General features: G+C 40.5%; 1 protein-coding gene across 10 annotated transcripts in view; it reads right to left on the minus strand.

Moving 5' to 3' along the window:
• Positions 1-21,199, minus strand: part of MRTFA (myocardin related transcription factor A) — a 122,353-nt gene that overhangs the window by 35,059 nt on the left and 66,095 nt on the right. Inside the window, exon 1 of one of the 10 annotated variants that reach the window (XM_086885662.1) lies at positions 10,200-10,341. The exons of the other annotated variants lie outside the window; for them this stretch is intronic. Within the exon in view, the coding sequence (XP_086741788.1) occupies positions 10,200-10,326 (127 nt within the window). The 5' untranslated portion in view covers positions 10,327-10,341. Of the gene's footprint in view, positions 1-10,199; positions 10,342-21,199 lie in introns of those variants that run through there. 10 annotated transcript variants of the gene reach the window in all.

A 21,199-nucleotide genomic window follows, 5' to 3' on the forward strand; every position in this document is an offset into this window, starting at 1 on the left:
GTTTTGGCTAGAAATAAAAAAACCAAAACAGGTTCAATAGTCCTTTATTGTTGGGAGGATGCCAGTGGAAGAGAAATATGAAACAGAAAAAGTTTAAAAATATGTTTTCAAAGGATGATGGAATACTGTATTAGCTTTTAATGAGACAATGTTACGAGGCTTTAAGCAGTTCTCCTAGTGGAGACAGACAAATACAGATTCTTTGATACAGCTAATTTAGCAGAATCAAAAATCCCAACCTGCAGAGCAAAGTGGTCCGCAAAGAATATGAAATCAGAAGCACACAGTCAAAGGAAAAAGGATCTATTTCCATTCTCATATTACCACAAGGTAGCTGGCTCACACAGAGCACAGAAGAAGCAGCTACCTCAGCAGGCCATTTTTGAGACTTACTATGAAATTTGGTTAATGTTAATTAAAAACTGTATTTAGAAGACAAAACCAGCATTTACAGCAATTTTACTTTTGTTAGGACACAGCATATAAAACAAACAAAATCAGTAGCACCATCCAACTACCAAGACATGATATGATCTAAGATCCAGACAGAACAGTTACTCCTGTTAGTAGCTCTCCAAGGCTCAAGTTAACATTGGTTTTGGTGGTAAAATGTGGAGATCCTAGAGGAAGAACCAGTTCACAGCCTTAGAAGTTTACTTCATTACTTCTGAGATTTGGTCTCAATATTGCACACAATTGAACATGCTTATTTCACAGGAGCTACTCATGTATATGATTCCAAATAAATGTAAACTTGATTATTACCATGACAGTTATGCTGAATTTTGCCAGGTTCTTTTCATGTTTATTTAAAATTAAGACTAGTAGTTGCTGTGAGGTTTACAGTATTTACCTTTACCTTCTTCCTTCATGACTTAACTCCTGCCACTTCCATTAAACATTTAAGATTTAGGGGTAGTTGATGCCATTTTATTCACTGCTATTTTTTAATGCAGTGCCAATTTTGTCTTCTCTGATACTAAAATTTTAAAATCAGATACATTTGTTACTATTAGTACATAAGTGTTTCTATCGAACACATAGAAGCCCACTCTTAACAATAAAATCTTGGTACACCTATATTCCATCTCAGCACTTGCTGAAACTGTTAAAATACAACTTTAAGAAATTCTCCTGAAATACATGTAACATGGCACATTTAGTAAGATATGCAACATGTAAAAATGCACAAGATTGTCAACACTAAAAGGTTGGTTTGCTTTCTGTGCCCGGTACTGATTCTTATAAAATCATTTTGTCTCAGTAGTACTGGCTAGGTGAAAAGTAAGCATGTGAGTAACTAGGCACATATCCATATCCATGGAATCTGGCTACCATGCATGATCCAACAAGATGACCTGTAACAAAATACCTAGGTGGAAAGGTCTACCTAAAATTGACCCTGGTATCATAATACAGTAAATATTAACTGTAATCAGTACTTGTTGATGCCATCTATATATCCATTGTTACTATTTATAGCTGGAAGAGAAGTCTTGAGGAGGAAAAAAGAGAGAGAATTCCCACCTCCCTGTGTAAACTTGAGTCACAGTCTATAGTGATTCGTATTTTTCCACGAAACAATGAACAAGGAGGAATTAACATTGCCCTTAACCAGCTTGCAAAGAAGACCCTAGAAAGAAATCCTGCCAGATAATTTAATATGGCATGGCAGATGGGAATGAATGAAGTAAAAAGAAGGAATGGGTAAATGTATCCTGACAATTAGATCTATAGCTGTCTACTAAGGTGGCAGTACAAAAGGCCATGTAGGCTCACCTACACAAGTTCAAACCCTTTTCTTTTTTTTTCTTGGAAAGATAGGGGCATCTCTGCCTCTAAGAAGAAAATGCTCCAACCATTTCATTTTCCATAAAGATGATACATGGGAGTTGTTTATATTTTTTTTCCAAAAAAACTATATAGAATAAAAAAAAAAAAACGACAAATGTTTTGAGCTACATCAGAATCTGAACAATTTTTCATTGTATTTAAAACTCTTGAGTTCAAGGGATGTGTTTTTGTGGGTTTCTTACAAGCAGAAAGAAAATCAAGCACTGAGACAGTCCCCAGACACATCCATAAAACACATGATTGATTAGAAATGTTTATAGCACTAAAATTGATGAGCAAATTTTTCCATGCCCCTTGCAGCAAAAGAGATATGGTCAAATACTTTTCCTTCATAATTCGCCTCCCATACTTCAACTTCTTACTACAGCAGAGTGCTCCAGTGAACAAACAGCCTCATAGATCAAGGTCACAAACTTCCTCAAATATTTCTGACAGACTGGTTTTGGCCCAGTGGTTCAGCCTTCCTTCTGCCACAGGGCACCCTCTACAGATAAAGGTTAAAAGTTCCCTTCACAGGAATCATCTAATGGTCAAGACACCACAGAATTTCTCTGGTAACAGCTGGGGCACCTTGACATATGAGCTGTGTTTTGGGGTTTTCCACTAAAATATGGAATAATTCTGTATTTCCAAGACCATTTCAGATTTTTAACCATCTAAACATCTTTGGTTTACTGAAACCAAATGCAAATGAGAGCAAATGTGTTTTTCCACAAGTAGTAGAAAAAATTACTTAGAAGTATGCAAATTTAAATACAAAACCAGCAGTTCTTTAGAAGAAATAATTAACTAGTTATACAGGGAACTCAGAAAGCAGGGCCTTATAATTTTATATTAGCTAGCTTGAGCATCTCCCAGCTTCAGCTGGTTCATTGTGCTGGCAGTTATTTTGTGGGACATAAAACAAAAGGGGTTTTGTCCAAGGTGCATATTACATGCAAAACAAAGACTCAGAGCATTCCCTATCTATTTAGCATTCCTTTCACCAGCTTCTATCCAAGCCCTAGCATTTTCTCTTAGCAAGAATTCCAGGTGGCTACTACAAGGAATTACCATATTTCTTTAACTCATAGTAGTTAAAAACATCTTGGCTTTTCTCAAAGACTACAAAAAACACACACCACAGTCATGGCATCTGAGGTTCCAATAAAGATCCTGGCCTCTGTACTCCAACAGTCTGACACCTTCTTTATCATTTAAGTACAAATTCTAATAGACTTCTGTTACTGCTTGTAAAAAAGTTGCAAGATTCAGCTGTGGCCATCATATCACTCTACATTAGAAATCAGTTCCTCCACAGGAGCCCAGTGTGGAAGCTGATCCCCAGAATTTGCATTACACATAAAAAGCACATCAAAGTTCCTCAGAATCTTTTCCCTGATGATGCAACACCTGTCTACGGTTTTTACCTCCTTTCTTGATGGGTATTTACTTTCTTTCAAAAAAAACTTTGAACTACAGTTCTCCAGGACTGACTGTTGTGGTCTTTGCCATGAGGGAAGATCCATAGCATCGAACAATTCAAACTGTGAGACTTAATGTGTTATCATAGCTATAAATATTTAAATAACATAATTCTGTGTAACAGATCAATCAGCAAACCAATAAACCCAGCAGTCCAGAATGGCCTGCATGACCACTGACTTCAGACCTGCGGACAAATTCTGCAAATGTTTAAAATGTTACTGCTGGCTCAATCCTCTGCTGAAGGGCACAGAGGGGACTGCCAGCAGCAGCAAATTGCACACACTTCAAGATTCTCTCCAACTGGTAATGGAAGTGGGCTTTCACTCACATCCCGAACAAAAGCAAGTGAAGGGCAGACACGTTTCCCTTCTGTCACTCCCTGCAGCACTGAGGCAGGGAGGTGGCTGCAGGGGACAGCGTTTGCAGCTGTAGTTAAGATTCACTGTCACACGTCAGTCCTGAAGATACAATCCTCGCTCTGCACTGCCTGCAGTCAATGTGACAGATATTATTAGCAGCAGTAAAAGGGTCTCTCAGAGAGACACAAAGGTACAATTAGTTTAGCATCTACTTCTAAAATGCCTTCTGCTTCTGAAAAGGGAGAATTTGACATCAGTGTGGAAAAGGGCTGCAAGCAGCCTTAGAAGGACCTTCACATCTAAGTGTAACACAGAAAGAATGAATGCTTAGGAAGGTGAAAGTGATTAGATAGAACAAAATTAGAAACAGAACACACAACAATTTGCAGGGACAGGTTACATGTTGCTTGCAATGCTGACCAAATTATGCAAGCTTCTGGCTTGTATTCTGGCCTTCCAGCACTGCTGTGAGATTTGCAGAGGTGAGTAACCAACGATCTTACCTACTGCCACATTCCGTCCCTACAAAAAACACAGCTATAGTCTCCATGCACTTACTGCTAGAGAGACATGGAGCAGCAGGAAGCCACAGAAACTCCACACAGAGAAAGTCAAAACCAGATCTCTTCCTTCTGTCACCCAGAGAGCATCTCTCAGCTCTGCCCCCAGCAACCCAGCTGGGCAGCACGATGCTTGTGCCTGACAAGTGCTCCAGTGAGGAAGGTTACCAAAAGGATGTTAAATGTGTCAGCTGGTACAGCAGAGCTGTTATAAATAAAATACCCTCAGAATGGTGACAGGCCTTTGAGCCACCTTTGGGGACAGAGACCACAGAATGAGGTCTTTAAAGCATGATTGCAACAGATGATTCCTGTCCCTATGATGGAGAAAGTCCATCATAGGCACTTCCACTGAAAACTTGCAAAAAACTGTATTTTTACTGAAAGTTTTCTCTATGGCTGTTTATTTCCAAAAGCCAGTTTTAAAATAAGATTGTCAAGAAAGCCTGGATTTCACCAGTTTTCACAGTAAATTTTGCAAAGAATTTACATCCCAAAGCAGTATATCCTCTTCCTTATCACCAACTTCTTTCACATTTCTTGTTAGCGTCATCAGGCCAATATAACTTTAGACGGCAAAACCACAGGCTACACAGTTCAAACCTTTGTTCATTTGAAAGAATGTTGTTTATATTATTTGCACAATAAACTCTGACAGAAGATCACCTGCACAGTTCTTCTCCCCATCTCACCTCTCCTGAATACACTGATGACCAAAAAACATTTTGTAGCTCTTCTTAGCAATCACCACATTGCAATGTATTTCAGTTACTGCAGGTCTGCTCTTAGTTTGGAGACATACCAGGTTAGTAAATATTACCTAGTGCTAGGAAAAAACATCTTATCTACTTTTACTAGCCCAAGTAAAAGAAATAGACTAGGAATTCTGCTCCACATTAATGCCCTTGGGTAGATTATGTATCCTGCAGAGCCTCCTGCAAGAAAAAGCAGCACAATTTTCCCCACAAGCTCAGTACACATTTTAATTTAACCTAGGTCACATCAGGAATCATATCCCATTTTCTACCATAGGTTGCAGAGGTTCTTGCCAAAAAATGTGTTGCTTCTACATTTTGGATTTAAATTTATTGACACAGCAGGTGACAAAATCAGTAATTCAATGCTCAGAAAAGACTGGGGATATGGGAGTTGGGGCACGAAATGAAAGATCTAAGCGGGTGCTTATTTTAGGTATAGATATTCACTAAGTTGTTGATCAATGACTTGCAGGTGTAATTGCAAGATGAAAAATCAGAGGTGACTACTGACAGATCTTGTGGATGATAAAACTACCGAGATAAGATTTACACAGGCAGCCTGAGAGGGATCTGAAAGCAGAAGGAAAACCCACTCCTGTCACTGACCCTCATCTTCGGGCAAGGAGTCAGAAGTTCTTTCTGGATGCAAAGAAAGCACTTTGAGTTTCAATACCATAGATCCATTTTCAAAAGAAGCAGCTGCTTTTCAACAGCTCCTGGGAAGTCTAAGCATCAATCATTTGCTGTTTGAAAGTTATAAATAGAGATGTTTTCTCTATTTTGTTTTTTAAGGAAACAACAGCTAACTATGAAAAAATACATAATCTGAAAGCCACACAAGTGTTTCCAAGCTTTATTAATATGTGTCCCAGTTGCTGGGATTATCAGTACCTCAGCACCACTGCCACTGAACATGAAGCTCAGTTCAACTGTGAAGAAAATTCAGTTGACAGGGCAGGAAAATACTTACTGGAAATTTTACTTGGTATCATTCCTAGTTCAAAGCATTGTCTGCATAAATGCTACTGACAGCTGTACTCATTGCACCACACCCAGTTTCTGCTCTTTTTTGTTTTCTGCTTGTGTTGAGTCCTTACATCTCCTTGCTCTGCAAGGTCCAAGTCTGCAACTCTTTCCTTTTAGTATTACTTTGCACTGAAAGCACTGTAACAGCCATTTTTGACAAATTAAGTAGATCACAGTGTGGTAAACAAGTTAGCCTCTGTCCCTCTCCTCCTCCTCCTCCTCTTCCCATTCCCAGCATGAAAATAGCTAGGGCTACAGCAACAGCTGGGGATCATTACACTGACAGGAATAGTTCAGTAAACTGCAAGAGGGGAAAACATGTCATATCCAAAAAAACCAAAAACACATTAGAGCATCAGGACTGAAAAAAACATGTGATTTCAGCTCCAGGGATAATGCTATGACTCTTCTTCCACTGATAACAACTAACTTACAGAAACCCTGGTCATTCAGTGTTAACCCTTTCCCCAAGCTTCCCACTCATGTCACAGAGTTAACAAATACCCTGAAACACCTCTAGTCCTCACAGTCAAATGAGGCACACTGGCTATTAAGCAAAAATAAATTTAAATTGACAGTCAACTTCAAGCCACTTCACATAAATATATCACTATCTTACCTTCACTGCACCTCTTACTTTTAAGCATAGCCACAAACTATGGTTGCAGCAAGAGGATACAGGAAGTCTGGTGTGCCTCTGGATCTGCCATAAGAAATGCCAGAGCAGATCAGTTCCTCATACATTCAACACATTTTCTGTGTTTTAATGTATCAGAGCACTAACTGCATAAATAATTCCAAACAGCGGGATGCATTAGGCCATAATTCATCAAGTCACCTCTGTATTTTGTGACTGGTTTCTGACACTGCTTATCCAGGAATCTGCACTGCTCACACATCTCCCAGAGCAACTTCAGATCCACTCTGAAGCAGGAAGACCCAGATCACCCTTTACAGAAAAATGTCACCCTGCATTCCTGTGAGATGCCTTGGGTGCAGGGGCTGCCCTCTTGCTGGGGATATCCTTGGGACTGAAAGCTTCCAAGTCTACTCATGCAGGTTTCCTGACCCCTCCTGGATGAGGTGGGGCCAGGGCCAGCTGGACCTTCAGGTGCTGCAGGCGCAGTGACAATAAGGTCTAGATTACTCCTGAAGAAAGTTAAATGCTAACAAGCACTTGCACGACTCCTGATCTCTTCAAAGTACTGAACAGATATTAATAGTTTAATCAAAGGCTAAGCTAACTCAAATTACCTCCCATTTGCTGTGGACCAAGAATGTGCACACAGTTCGTGCAGATCAGATGGCATGCAGGAACTTGTTCCTGTGTCTGGGCTCTGAGATACAAATCTTGGAAAAAGACAGGTGAGTTTCACTGTCAGGCCCCGAGTCACACTCAGTGTTTCTGAAGGGAACACTTGCCAAAAAAATAAAGGGTTCAGTTTAAGAGCAACAAATTAAAGATATAGCACAGAAGTGGAAAAGTTGGAATTCAGTTTTGGAAGTACTTCATTCTAAGCCAAACTCACGTGAATGCTAACTGGGTTTTGAGTAGCTTTCTGCAATTCCCTCTTCATATCTCTCATGAGGGGCTACCATACTGTTGTGTTAACTGATCTAGGAACTGCAAACTGGCCTCTAGTGTTTGAAGACTAAATCATTCCAAGGCATTCTTGAACAGAAAACATGTTTACGGATTCCTGAATTCTAGGAATTTTGCAAATAACTGCCCTAACACATACTTTGAAAAATACAAGCTTAAGTTCTTTGACTTCTGCATGTCAAATCCAATTCTGTGTAGAAAGGAGCACCAGTTCCCAAACTTCAATGTCAAGTCCTAATTTAAAAAAAAAGAAATAAATCAGATTTAGGAGACATCTGTTTTCCAGAAATCAGGAAGCAAGATGTAGTCTAGTCCAGATAGCTATTTCTCATGAGAATCATTAAGAGAATAGATGAGTGTTGTCAAGGTTATTATAGACAGCCCTTATTTGTCCAGTTTTATTATGAGTTTTATTATGAGGAAAAGAAATGTATGAATTTTCTGTCCTGGTGACACCAAAACTAAGCTGTCCCATTTTTAGAGAGCCCAAAAACTAAGGCACAACAGTCATTAGTTTCAGCTCAGTGCTAATTCTGGACTTCCATAAGGGTTTACACGTGGGTCCATCTGTTCCTCCACTGCCCGTAAGATTTGGCTCTGCAAAATACAGTACGTGCTACAGCATAAATACAAGAGGCATCCCAAGACTGCAGGAGACTTGAATGGAGCAGCAGCAAAGCTAAAGGATTATTACTTTCTTCATCTGACAGGAAAGTAGCTGGCAGCATTCATTTCTCTTCCCTAACCTTCATTTTGTAGCTGATGGAAAGCAGCTTTCCTTATTACATGTGATATTAGAGCATCATGAATTAGCCATGGAGTAGGCTGATGGTACTGCTGGACTTTGCAGAATCAACACAGCTTTTCCAATAACCAGAATTATACAATATTTCAATGGCTTTAATTCACTTCAACTTGAGACAGCAACAAACCTTTTTGTATTGATTAAAGTAAGACAGAATTGCTTCTTCCTTGTCTTATATGTTATCCCACTGTACAGCTTGTGATATTTAGTGACTGGATTAAAGATGTATCCTGGCACATCCAAATGCAAAGTGCTCACCTTCTGTGAAAACCAATGCTTGCAAATACAGGACAGATGCAAGTTCTGAGGTTTTTTTTAATTTTGGGTTGTTTTTTTCCTCTGAAGATTGATGTGCTTCAGCTCTGTGTCTCCAAAGCAGATAAAGAAATCTGGGAACACTGCCTGTACTAATGGATTTATAACTCCTGAACTTGAATTTGAGGACTGTGACTTCAGTTTTCTTTTCCTTCTCCGTATTTTTTCAACAAAGAATATTCCAGTGAAAACATGCAACAAAAATAGTAGTATTTTTTAAAAGTTAAGTCAAGCTAGCTCTTGATAGATGCTAAATAGGCTTGGTAAAGGGAGTGACAGCTAGGGTCAGAAACCTAACAGTTTTGTTTGGCAGCTCCAGCAGGCCTAGACTATGTACCAGAGAAAAATCCTCTAAATGCAGCTGCTAAAATCCTCTTCCATACACAGAACACCTTTATGCAACAAACATGGCCTTATTCTATGTGGATTCTTGTCCTCAACTCCTTATCCCTTTCCTTTATCTTACTTTGTTGACCAAGATGTCAAAACATAATTTTCCCCTCCTTTCAGATGGTATTACTTGCTCTTAAAAATCAATCATCACCTTATTCTGAGGCTACTGTACTCCAGATCATTGTTCCCTTCTTCAGGTTCCTATTGAAATTTCACTTGTAGCTAGATAGATCCAGTATTTCTGATAAAACATAAACCTTGCTACTTGCTTTGTGATGTTCTAGCTACTTTAGCTTTTTGTGATGTTCTGCCATTCTTCCCCGTAATCTTTTCCCAGTTCCTGTTTGTTGGTATTTATTATGCTGTGCACTATGAATGGATCACTGCCTGTTTTCATCTTCTCAATCTTTTTCAATCCCTCCATATCCTCTTCTTTCCTTCTAGATATCACTCCTTGAAATCCGACTTCTTCCTACGTAATCTTTCAGAATTGTTAAATCCTCATTAAAAAATCACACATAGTTGCAGAATACCATCAACTACAACAAAATCACATTTAGATACATACACAACGCTCCTTGCACACTGCCAAAGCAAGAACATACAGAAACTTAAAACATGGTACTCTTATCTTCTTCAAGGCAGAGTTGCCACTCCAGAACAAGCCTTTACACCTTCAATGAAACAGCCTTAAAACATTGTTCACAAGAGGCCCACTGACACAGGGGAGAAGAAGAAATTTTAAGGTTGAAACCAAAACCTCTAAATGTAAGTCAAATTGTCTCAAGGTCCCAGCGCTGCAAGTCACTACATAAGAGCTCCAGGATTGTCGAGTGACATGCTTGAGCGCCCTCAGGGACAAGAGGTCACAGGAGTCAGTGGGAAACCCAAAATCTGGACTATTGCCCAGAAAACAAAACACAGGCAGATTCAATATGCAAGAGGGGAAAAAACCCTGCAACACCACCAAAAAAAAAAAAAAAACAACAAACCACCAAAGTAAAGCCCCAACAAATGAATTATACAGTGCCTACAACAAAGAAAGCAGAGCCTGCTAACCTTCTCGTAAGCTGTGGTATGAATCCTGATATGTGCTTGAACAGCTCTTCCCTTGCTTTGACACAGTCTCTGCAAGCGGCACAATCCCGACATAGGCAGGCTGAAGTGTCTTGGCTTTATCCAACATATTACAGGAAATCCCTGGACCTGAAGGTGGATTCTGTAACACGGGAGGCGTCCAGGCAAGTGGAAGGGGTGCTTAATCCTCACAAGAGACCCAACTGCAATCCCTCTCTACCAGGTTTCGGTCACTGCACCAAGCAGTAGAGCAGAAAAAAAATCAGTTTACTGCTAGATTCCAAGGCTGTGCTTGCATCAGTACAGAGAGGTTCTGCAGGCAGAGGCAAACCCTGACAGCCAACATCTAAAGATTAAAACCAGCAAGGCTCTTGGCAAAATTTTCGTCCTACGATCTCAAAGCTCAGACAGAAGCTTCACTGTTTCAGCAAGCAGCTATAAGCATTCAGCACCCAGTATGCAGAGCACTGCTTATCAACAGATGCGTGGACTTCTTTGTGGGGCCACTTGCAGTAACAGCCAACCTCATTCACCCAAAATAGTGAACAGTTGGTTTCTCTACTCACACTGCAGACACCTGCCAGACAGGCAATATCATGTGATTGAGCAGTACCCTCTCTCCCCCTGCACCTCCCGACTGTAAAACGCTGTGCACACAGCTAGGAGAATACCCCCGCCCCGAGTGCAGAAGCCATGTGTTTTTTCTCCCTTCTTGCTTAAACCCTTAGAAACAAGAGTTTTAGCTGTGGAGAAAGCTACACTGATAAGTCAAGAAACACTCTTCATATGCATTTGCCCCGAGACCACACACAGGTAACAGCAGGCTACTTCTGTGCAAGCACATATTCTCATCCCCTCTTCCCTTAAATCCTTTCTCCCAGCCTTGTAGAAACCTGAAGATAATCTGCAGCCCAAAATCAATAACCCTCTCTCTACTGCAAGCACTAGAACTTCAGAATCCGTGCTTGCACAGGGGCAGCCACCTCATCTTGAGTATATTTCATGTGCATCATGAACAGATGCCACATGGCTGACAAATGTTGGTTATACACACAGCCCAGCATGGTACTGGAATTGGAAGTGGCCAGGGAAAGACATGTTCCATCTGAGCAACAACCAGGAGGTACCCTCATCAGTACAGCTTTGTTGGTTTTTGATTTTGCTAAGCAGGAGAAATTTAATCATAAATCATAAGAGGTGCAATAAAGTCTGGGGTAAAAAAAAAAAAAAATTAAAAAAAGGTGAGTTGTCCAATGATTACATATACCTAAAAAAAAAAAGTATTCTTGTTATCTTTCCAGAAAAAAAAAAAAATATGAATAGTAATCAGTGTCATCCTACACACCTGAAACAAAAATAACCACACGGACATTAAAAAATAAAAAGATGAATACTCTAAAAACTACAGGAACAGTTTCCAATTCATATTCTCTTCCCATCACAAGCAAGACAAAATCTTCTCATTTCCAAACAGTTAGAGAGCCATTCAAGCCATTTTATAAAGCAAGGCTGGAATTACAATCAGGGGAAAAGTGTCTCTAATAATGAACCTAATATCTAAGAAAAGTAGCGTTCAACCAAATACTAGATGGGATCAGTGACAGTTCTGAGTACTTCCAACAGTACTCTTCTTATTTTGAAATGTTCAACTTTCACCCAGGAAAGAATCCAAATTCCAGTGTTCCAGTGAGTAAAAAAATATCTTTGGTGATAATATAAAGCTCTGCAATTGCACTGCTCTTGAATTATCACCATACACTCAACAGAAATTTTCATCTTAATTTTAGCATTTGTAAAAGCCAAGTGAAGGTTCAGTCTCACAGTGAACTTTAGCCAATAAGGTCAAATTACTGTATAAATAGAAAAGATTGTTTTTGCGTGTGCATTAGCAGTCATGGCACTGTGGAGAGCTGCCTTGGGAAACAGACCCAGCACACCACAAGAGTTCTAAAGACAGGATGAAGAAAATAAAGAAATATATTGTCCCCCTTTCAGCAGCAACACAATACTGCACATTGAATCAGGCCTGATAGTCTGAGCAGAATGGTCCCATAACTGTAATAACTAAAGAAAAATTGTCCAGTGTCAGACCCCATTCTACTTTTCCTGACAAGCAGTATACCATCTGGATGGTAAAATGACAAGATTCAGCTACAGAGGTCAGAACCTACTATTATTTTGCCAGCTAGGGTCTCTAAGTTAGCCGGTCACTACAGCATACAAAACCTGAGAAACGTGAGCTAGTTGATCATTCAGCAAACCTGCCAATACTCAGGTATTGCCAAAACAATGCCCTAAGACATTGTCCAAGTTCTGATGAAGAAAACTTTAAGAACTGATGAAGATCAGATCCTTTCAATGTATTATTGCAGAGCTGCAGATATGTACACAGACACACCTTTATTTTTTCCTATGCAGAAAACAGCTTGGATAGAAAAACACTTGACTGGCTCAATGGTAATTAGGTAAATCTTTTATTTGCTGAGAAAGATATTCTAAAATTTTGTCTTACGCTATCAAATTTGTTCCACAGCATTATTTAGTGTTCTAAAAGAAGCAGTAATTATCCAAATTATCTGGGCCAGCACTCCAAAGAGGATATGGATAATGTCCCCCGTGCTGCAAGAAGATAAACTCTGAAGAGCCTAGATTGGAGGATGCTTTCAACACACAAGCTAGCACTTGTGGGGTTCCTCATTGCAAAACATGGACTTGTTAGAGATAAGTAAAGGCCAAGAGCAACCTGTCTTGTACAAAACACTGATATAATTTTTACTTCATAAACATAAAAAAAGCTTTTGAAAGTTTGATTTGTTTTACTGGGTCCTGATATACTGGTAAGAGATCTGAAAGTCTGATCAGCAATCCCATGGACAGAAATATCAATGCACTGTAAGAACGAGTAACTTTGACAGTTACTCTGGAAATCAGCAGGGTAGACTGGAAAACCCTTTTCACAGCAGAGGAAGGATTCCAACAACAGTTTCACTTGCTTAACTATTCCAGAAAAGTAGGATTAACCCCATTGATACACGCACAACATTCAGTGTCTTGCACAACTTTTACCCTGGAATTGGCAGAAGTGCTGTTGGCAAAACAATCACCTTTACCAAGGGGACCTAAGTATTTACCACAGATTTCTCATCCGAAAAACATCAGGCCCAATTGTCATAATCTATCCATAAGACATCAGTTGAGCTGTACATCCTTTGACTTTCACATGTGAAATGAGATGAAGAATGTGGGGATGTATTCTTCCTCAAGATGCTGTATTGGGTGCATGCACGGCTTGCACAGATACTGCTGCTCAAAGTAGTGAGTAGGTAGTGGTATCTCAAATACACACAAATTTTAATGAATTAATTTATCTTATATCTCTTAATTATCTCTTAATTTATATTGTATCTTTCTATCTTCAGAAGCCAAGGGAAGGGAGAGAGGGACCACACCAATCTTGACATAGGGTAGACCTTGGATGAGCTCAGCTGTAACACAAAACTGCATCATTAGTTTCTTTCCCCCAAAAAATACTGCATTTTAAAATTCAAATTATGAAGCAGATTGAAAATGTGCTCATAATCTCCACCACCACCTTCAAGTATTCATTTTTCTCCTCCTTTCACCTCCAGTCCTCTCTGCAGCCCAACGCAGGTTCTCCTCTTTCCCCCAGTAATAATGTTCTCACAGGACACAACGCCTGCAATGATCTGCATGCACATAATGTACTGATGAAATATAAACAATATACTGCTAAAAACTTGCAAGCAGCTGCAAAATATGTTCATTTGGGCAGCATGAGAGAGATCTCAGCCAAGGTCTAAGCCAGATGAATCCTAAGAAAGAAGTATGAGCCCATTACCTTTGAAGATCTGTCTGAGATTTCTAGCAAGGAGACAAAAGCTGGGAAAATAATAGAATGCTGCACTACATCACTGTAAAGCTTTGATGTCTTACACCTCAATTCATTTTATACTTCAAAATAAACACAGACTGCACACTGACACATGTGTTGCTTCTTTCTCCACTAGGGATCACATCTATGTAATGTGAGTTCCCCGTGGACATTCCCAGGATCCACCAACAGTGCCTCCCACCAACAATGACCTTTAGGAAGAGGAAGAAAAGCGAGGCTGGGAGCACCGTACATTTTTGCTTCTCCAGTTCTCAGGAAGAGCCTGAAATTTACCTTTTCAACCAGCTGGTGACAGCTAGTGCTGCCATTCAGCATTCAGAAAACTCCTAGATATGACAGGTAGCCAAAGCTAAACCACCATGCAGATGTAAAAATAGGTCACAGCAGCAGGAACCGTGCTGGGAACCTGGACTTTTGTTGCAGCTTTTGAGCCGCTCTTCAGTCCTCCAACCCACTCTGGGATATACCACCACCCCTGCTTTTGGCAAGTTGGTTGTCATTGAGCTGTAATTACTGTGAGTTGAAAGCATAAAAATAGCTGCTGCACAGGGTGGAAAACCTATCAGATGATGTCAAGGCGAGTTTTGAGCCCTCCCTTCCCCCCACCTCCCCCCCTCCACTTCCCTTCCTATGTCACTTTCTCATTACCTCACTGTCTCTAATTCTGAAAGTGCTTCTCTCTGCATCTTTCAGCTGTCAAAGTGAACTTTACACAGCAGCTAGAGCCAAATCAACCCCCAGCCCATATATAAACTCTGCCACCCACTCCATTCCTTGGAATTCAGCCAAGATGTCAGTTTGCCTTTCCCTGAAAACACAAAGCACATGAAATCCTCGATCCCTATCTGCAAAACACTGGACCAAGAAGAATCAGTTCAGCCCAAGGAATGCAACTCTGATCTGCATTTGATTAACTCCATAGAGAAGCAGTTTCCAACCAGCAAGGCAAGTCAACATGGTAAGTGAGGTGTGGAAAGACAGCAGCAGCAATCTCAGCCCCCTCTGCTAACAATGAGTAACTTAGCCCTGCCTCTCTCCCATGCTCTGCAGACCTGAGGAGCAAAGCGCAGCACAACAAAGCCGAAACTTGATTTTCCCACCTCTCCCCACCCCAGATTGGGAGCTGAGGTGTCAGTAGTGCAGAGACTCTAGAAATATTGCTTCAAGGGCTGAAAAGAGAGAAAAGAGAGAGGAAGGGAAGCAAAGATGTTGGTCCATTTATGGACGATGCCTCTTCTCCTTTCTCCCCCCAGGAGCCACTGCACTGAGCAAGCTGGGTGTGATAAAGAGAAGGAAATGGTCCAGAGGTCTCTAATACTCTAGACCATGGGCAAGCAAAACCTTTATGCGGCACATGCTCCAGATCCTACCACATGTGAGGGTAAACATCTGCTCAGAAGGTGTCACCTATGCAGCCAAAGAAAATGATGCAACTTTTAAAGACAAGTTGGTTAATTTAGCTGGATTTTTCTTCAGAAAACCACTGACAGCAGTTCTGTCAATTCTCTGCTCTAAATAGTTGCATATAGACTCCTTGACTACAAAAAGGTGTTGCCCGAGTAGAGATTTCTAGCCCAGAGAAGAAGAAACGATGGATTTCTCTGACCAAAGCAGCAGAAGGACTCTGTCCATGGCAGAAAACTTCACAGTAGAGGGTAGAACAAAAGCAGAGGGATTAAGAGAAAGAAGTTTTATAACGAGTTCCCAAACAACTACAGCCCAATGTGCATATAAGCCCAACAAAAACAAGCAAGTAAATTAAAAACACATATCCAAGCACATCTTATTTGTTATTTTTACCATTTTGGTTGATAAATTCTGGTTAGATGCAAACACTGTTGCATACTTCTTCATAGTTCAAAGTTACTAGTCCTTCTTCAAATTACCACCCCATTGTGAGCCCCCAGAACTGGTTGTATGAATGCTCTCACTCTGTTCCAGTGCAAAGTTAGAAAGATTAGCTCAAATTACCTTGGCTAAGCCAACGAGCTTCATAGTGAGAGCTCACATCAAGAACCTCATCTTAAATGTGGGGTTTGTATCTCCAGTGGAAGGCCTTAACTGAGAGCTGCTCCAGCCGGAATCACAACAGAATTCCATATATTCCCTTAGTTCAGCTATTACCCATCTTGCTCTAAAATAATTACTAAGACCAAAGGAAGTACCAGTTCCTTGCTCTTACCTAAGAGGAATAGTTTACTTGTTACAAAAGAATCAGAGGTTTCAAGCCAGACTCAGTCACTCAAGGTTCAAGTTAAAATTGTTTTTATCAGCCTTCCTGCCTACAGTTAATCTGCTAATTCACCCACATGCTCACCAAGTAACTCTAACTTTTCCAGGGGGAGGTAGATGTGCTCACACAGGTTCAGACGTGCATTTCCCCACCCCCACCACTGCACAAAGGCAGGAACACTCAGAGGTTCCAGGAATCACACACACAGAATCACAGAGAGTTGGAAGGCACCCACAAGGAGCATCAAGTCCAAGCATCAAGTGAAAGGCACTGACGTGAGCATACACTGTGACCAGTGGAGAACACTGAGCACAAGACTTTTCAAAACATTTCAAAACATTTCCTCTTACAGATATTCCAGACTTCAATTTAAACCACTACGAACAAGTGAAAACAGCAAAGTCCAAAACATTTGGTTTTGCTCTCAAGAGCAGAAAAACAGAGGAAGTTCTGGCTGCCAGATCAAGTGGGTTAGTGAGCAGGATAGAGTGGAAAAGGAAGCAATTTGAATTTGTCATAAAACAGCATATTGTTTTTAGGAGGGAGTAACTGGGAAAGGACGGGAGGAAGATACCCTTCCCCTCATGTTAAGGCATGTCTAAGAGTTTGAGAAGTTATGTCACTAATTCCTGTGGTTGTTGAGCAAAAGATATCCTGCACTTCTCTCTCCCACATCCTTTAAACATCTGGCAATAAAAGGTTTCTTCTCTATCAAACCCTCCTACTTATTGCACAAGAGGGTTACCTGCAAACTCTTGGAAAATGCAGTCTATTTTTAAAGTACCTAAACAAGAGAGGAAACAGCCAGGCTGTACTCTGTGTTCACACACTGCTTGTGGAAGGATTAGAAAACCCTTCATTTACTTCTCAGCTTATACTAGCAGAATTGCTACTAGGTGAACCTTCATTACAGGATTGTGCTTTTTGCCCAGGAAGCTACTTCCTTCTCCGAACACATTGGTTATACATGGGCAGTAAAAACATTCTTGAGGCTCAATATGACCATTATTCTTGGTTAATCTGATACAGAATTACAATCTCAGAACCTAGATTGTTATTAAAGGTTATCTTCCCCCTATGGTTGCAGAGGATTTCTTCAGAACTTATAAAACTTCACTAATGGAGATATAATTCTAAAAAGACCATAAATCATCCCATTCATTTAATAAGTTAGTAGACAACCCTAATAATTTTAGATGTGGGGTTTTTTCAACTCTTAACTTCTTCTCTAAAAGTGGTTCAAGTCCCTTGTCACAATTGGGTAGTAGTGGAGGCTTGGTTGAGGTACAGTAGGAGACCAAGTTTTGTGATACCTCTAAACCAATTCAGCTGCCACTAAAAGCAGTAATCTCCTTTCCCCTCACCATGGATGCTTATTTCATCTCACAGTAGAAAAGTGCTATTGTCAGGATTATTTGAGATAGGAAATAAATTTCTCTTTATAATGTAAAATTCAGTTCCTGCATTCCCCAAAAAATCTATAATCACCTCCAACATCAGTGTTCAAACTCCTCCTTTAGTGCTGAAATTCTGGATGTATCAATGCAAATCTCAAGCTCTCATGGCGGCTTCAACAACTGAATTTGTTTCCAATATAAAAATGTATAGTGTGTTTGAGTTTTAATCTATAGCTACAACACAAAATGTCAAGGCACACAACCATTATATGGTTAAACTCATGGTATGGACACACTGATCCTGGACTCACAAGGTCTTGTATGGGTTCATCCCCCCTCCACACATGCCGACCTTTCAGACCTTTAGTGAAGCATAAAGCACAAATCCCAAAACGGGGAGAATTTTAGACTAGATTTGGGATTATTTTTACCTGGATGCTGCTAAATTACTCAGCTTTTCATTAGCAGGAAAAATATTCTTGGCATGCTGTGGTGGAAGAAATCCTTTAATGCTTTCATGGGACTCACTTGCCTATCACTTTAGGAAGGTGTAGTTTTGACAGTACTACCAGTCCTTCTCCATAAATTACATTTTTAAGTGAATCCTATTCTGTATCAACCAAACTATAGGTTTACTTTCCTTTATCTAAAGGGAGCAGGGGCAAAGATACAGGCCTCCTTTGCAAGGAGCGTGATTACTCTTAAAACAAATTTTATCTTATGTTCAGGATTTCTGGTAATGTCAGCCATGAAAGCAAAGAAAAAAGGCAAGTAACTGTGAGAGGGTGCATCCTCTTCCCAGCAAAATCTGCCAAATCTTAGGAGTTTTAATAACCAACTGTCCTAAAAGCATTGGAAGGCACATAGCCTAAGTGCTTATAACTGTAAAGATAAGTGTGCTTGGAACATGATGTTCTGATTCAGACATCAGCTTTCTGTTCTGCTTGCCTATTCCTAAAATCTTTAAGTTCACCTGAAACAATATGCAGAGAAGTCTCTTCAGTCACAATTTTCTATTAGCTGCCTCACACCCCTTTAAGATCTTCCTTTCTTGCTTTCATATAAGTTACCAGAACTTATCGATCAGAACCTCATATTCACAGATTCGAATCAATTCAAATACATTAAAAAAACTTTTGGTTGAATAAACTAGGTTAAAACAAGTAGAGAGATTTACATATAACAGAGTCTGTGTGTCAGAAATGGAATTAGTAACCTGTGTATCCTCCTTTCCTTGGCTACCAAATCTATTTTATGAATCCAGATACAAGAGAGGGACCATTAAGGTGGGTCTGCATAAAAGCAAAAAGGTGGAGGATCTAACTGAATAGACAAACATGCAAAGGAAGAAGATATGTTTTTTATATGGCTGACAGTTGTTATGATCTGGCAGGACTTGGCTTCTCACTGCCGATACATCTAGCAGCCGGCTCAACAGAAGTCACTTATGAACAAACTCTTTAAAACAAAATCAATTTTAACAGTACAGACACTGCCATATGCTTACTTTTAGCAACTATGCTATAGTAAGGCCAGAACTGACTCACAATTCTTTCCTGTCAGAAAATATTTTTCCCTGGGGCACCACAGCAAATCTGTCTTCAGGTTCCAGCTACAGAGAGACAGACCTGGTGTAAGGGAGGAGAGCAGTGGACGTTGTCTGCCCTGACTCAGTGAGGTTTTGACACTGCTTCCTGTGAGACCCTCACGGAGAAGCTGATGAAGTCTGAGTCAGATGAGGAGACTGTGAGATGGACTGGAAACTGATTGGCCAAGCCCAGAGGGTACATCAGCACACACTGGGGGCTGAGTGGCTGCAAAGCGCTTTGGCAGAAAAGGGCCGGGGGAACCCACTGGACACCAAGTTGAACGTGAGACAGTGATGTACCCTTGGACAAAGAAGGCTAAGGAAGGCATCCTTGGCTGCACTAGGAGGAATGTTCCCAGCAGATCAAGAGAGGTGATCCTACTCTGCTCAGCCCTGATGAGGCCACACCTGGAGTGCTGGCTCAAGCTCTGAGGTCCCCAGTACAGGAGCGCCATGGCCATACTAGAGATCTTATCCATCTAAAAACCTGAAGAAATGGTACAAAGAACACAGAGCCAGAATCCTCTCAAATGGTGCCCAGTGACAGGGTCAGAGTCAATGGGCACAACCGAAACACAGGAGGTTCCTTACAAACATCAGGAAAGAATTTTTTTTACTGTGAGAGCAACCAAGCACTGGCACAGGTTGCCCAGAGAGGTTGTGAATCTCCATCTATCTATAGAGATACTCAAAAGTCATCTGAACACAGTCCTAGGCAACTGGCTCTAGGGGAACCTACCTGAGCAGGGGGGCTGGGGAAGATGACATTCCAACTTCAACCATTCTGTGAGAGACGTGTAACCACCCTTCTGCCAGGGACTTGTTTGTCCATTCATAGATATGTAGCAACTTCAGAGTAAAATCAAAGCAAATTCTAACATGACAAACCTCATACTGGGGAAGTGCACATATTTTTAATATTCTCCTAAGAATCACTCACTTCTAATTTAATTCTTAATATTTTGAGTCTATCTGCACCATATATTATTCTTTGCTGGCCAAACTTTTCCGTCTCTTGGAGTTACTACCCAACCACTGCCACCATTTATCCATGACCTAGAGTTCAGTAGTTTCCTCACCCTACTTACAGTTTCAGAGTTGAAACTGTTTATCTGCTTCCTCAGCTTCACTGCTCAGTACAGAGTTTAAGTGATATTGCCCAAGCCAGATGAAATCATCTAGCATTATTGCTCTCATCATTCCTTCTTTTTGGGGGCTCTAGGTTTCGTAAGAAAGTTCCATGAGTTAATTAGGGTCACTGATCCATCAGAAAAGTATGAGGGCTTTAATGGCTTTGTTTTCAAAAGTGAATTAGACTCCTCACAGGAAAATCCAATTGTCCAGGCTAGCTGGGACTGAGCAGCAGATGCATTGAGCTGCTGCTGCTGCAAAAGAGGAGTGAAGGAAAGTACAGCCCCTTCCCCTCCCTTACACTGGTCATGACAAATCATTGGGACAAATCATTTAAATTGCTTCATGTTATTTCACCCTTGAGACAAGCTTCTTCATTTTAGTTTCAATTTAGTTTCCTTATTTTAGTTTACCATAAAGATATTGAGTCCCAAGAGACAGAGCTGCCACATTTCTGTTTGGAATATCTTCAAGATAAACATACAGGCATGTATTGTGTATAGATAGCCAGAGCCTGTGAAATAAAATCAACACTCTGTGGGCACATCAGGATTACTCTTTGTACTACAAGCACACTAGATACTTAATTAGCACAAGCACAACAGTTTCATGATATGTCAGATTTATTATGCTTATGCTGCAGAAATGTTTGGGATTTCTGAATGTCTTCTTCCCTCTCGGTTAATGGAGCGTAGTTGAAGCAGGGCAACCAGACATCTG

The sequence above is a fragment of the Cyanistes caeruleus genome, chromosome 4, assembly GCF_971803275.1.
Source record: "Cyanistes caeruleus chromosome 4, bCyaCae1.hap1.1, whole genome shotgun sequence".
NCBI classification, from domain to species: Eukaryota; Metazoa; Chordata; class Aves; order Passeriformes; family Paridae; genus Cyanistes; species Cyanistes caeruleus.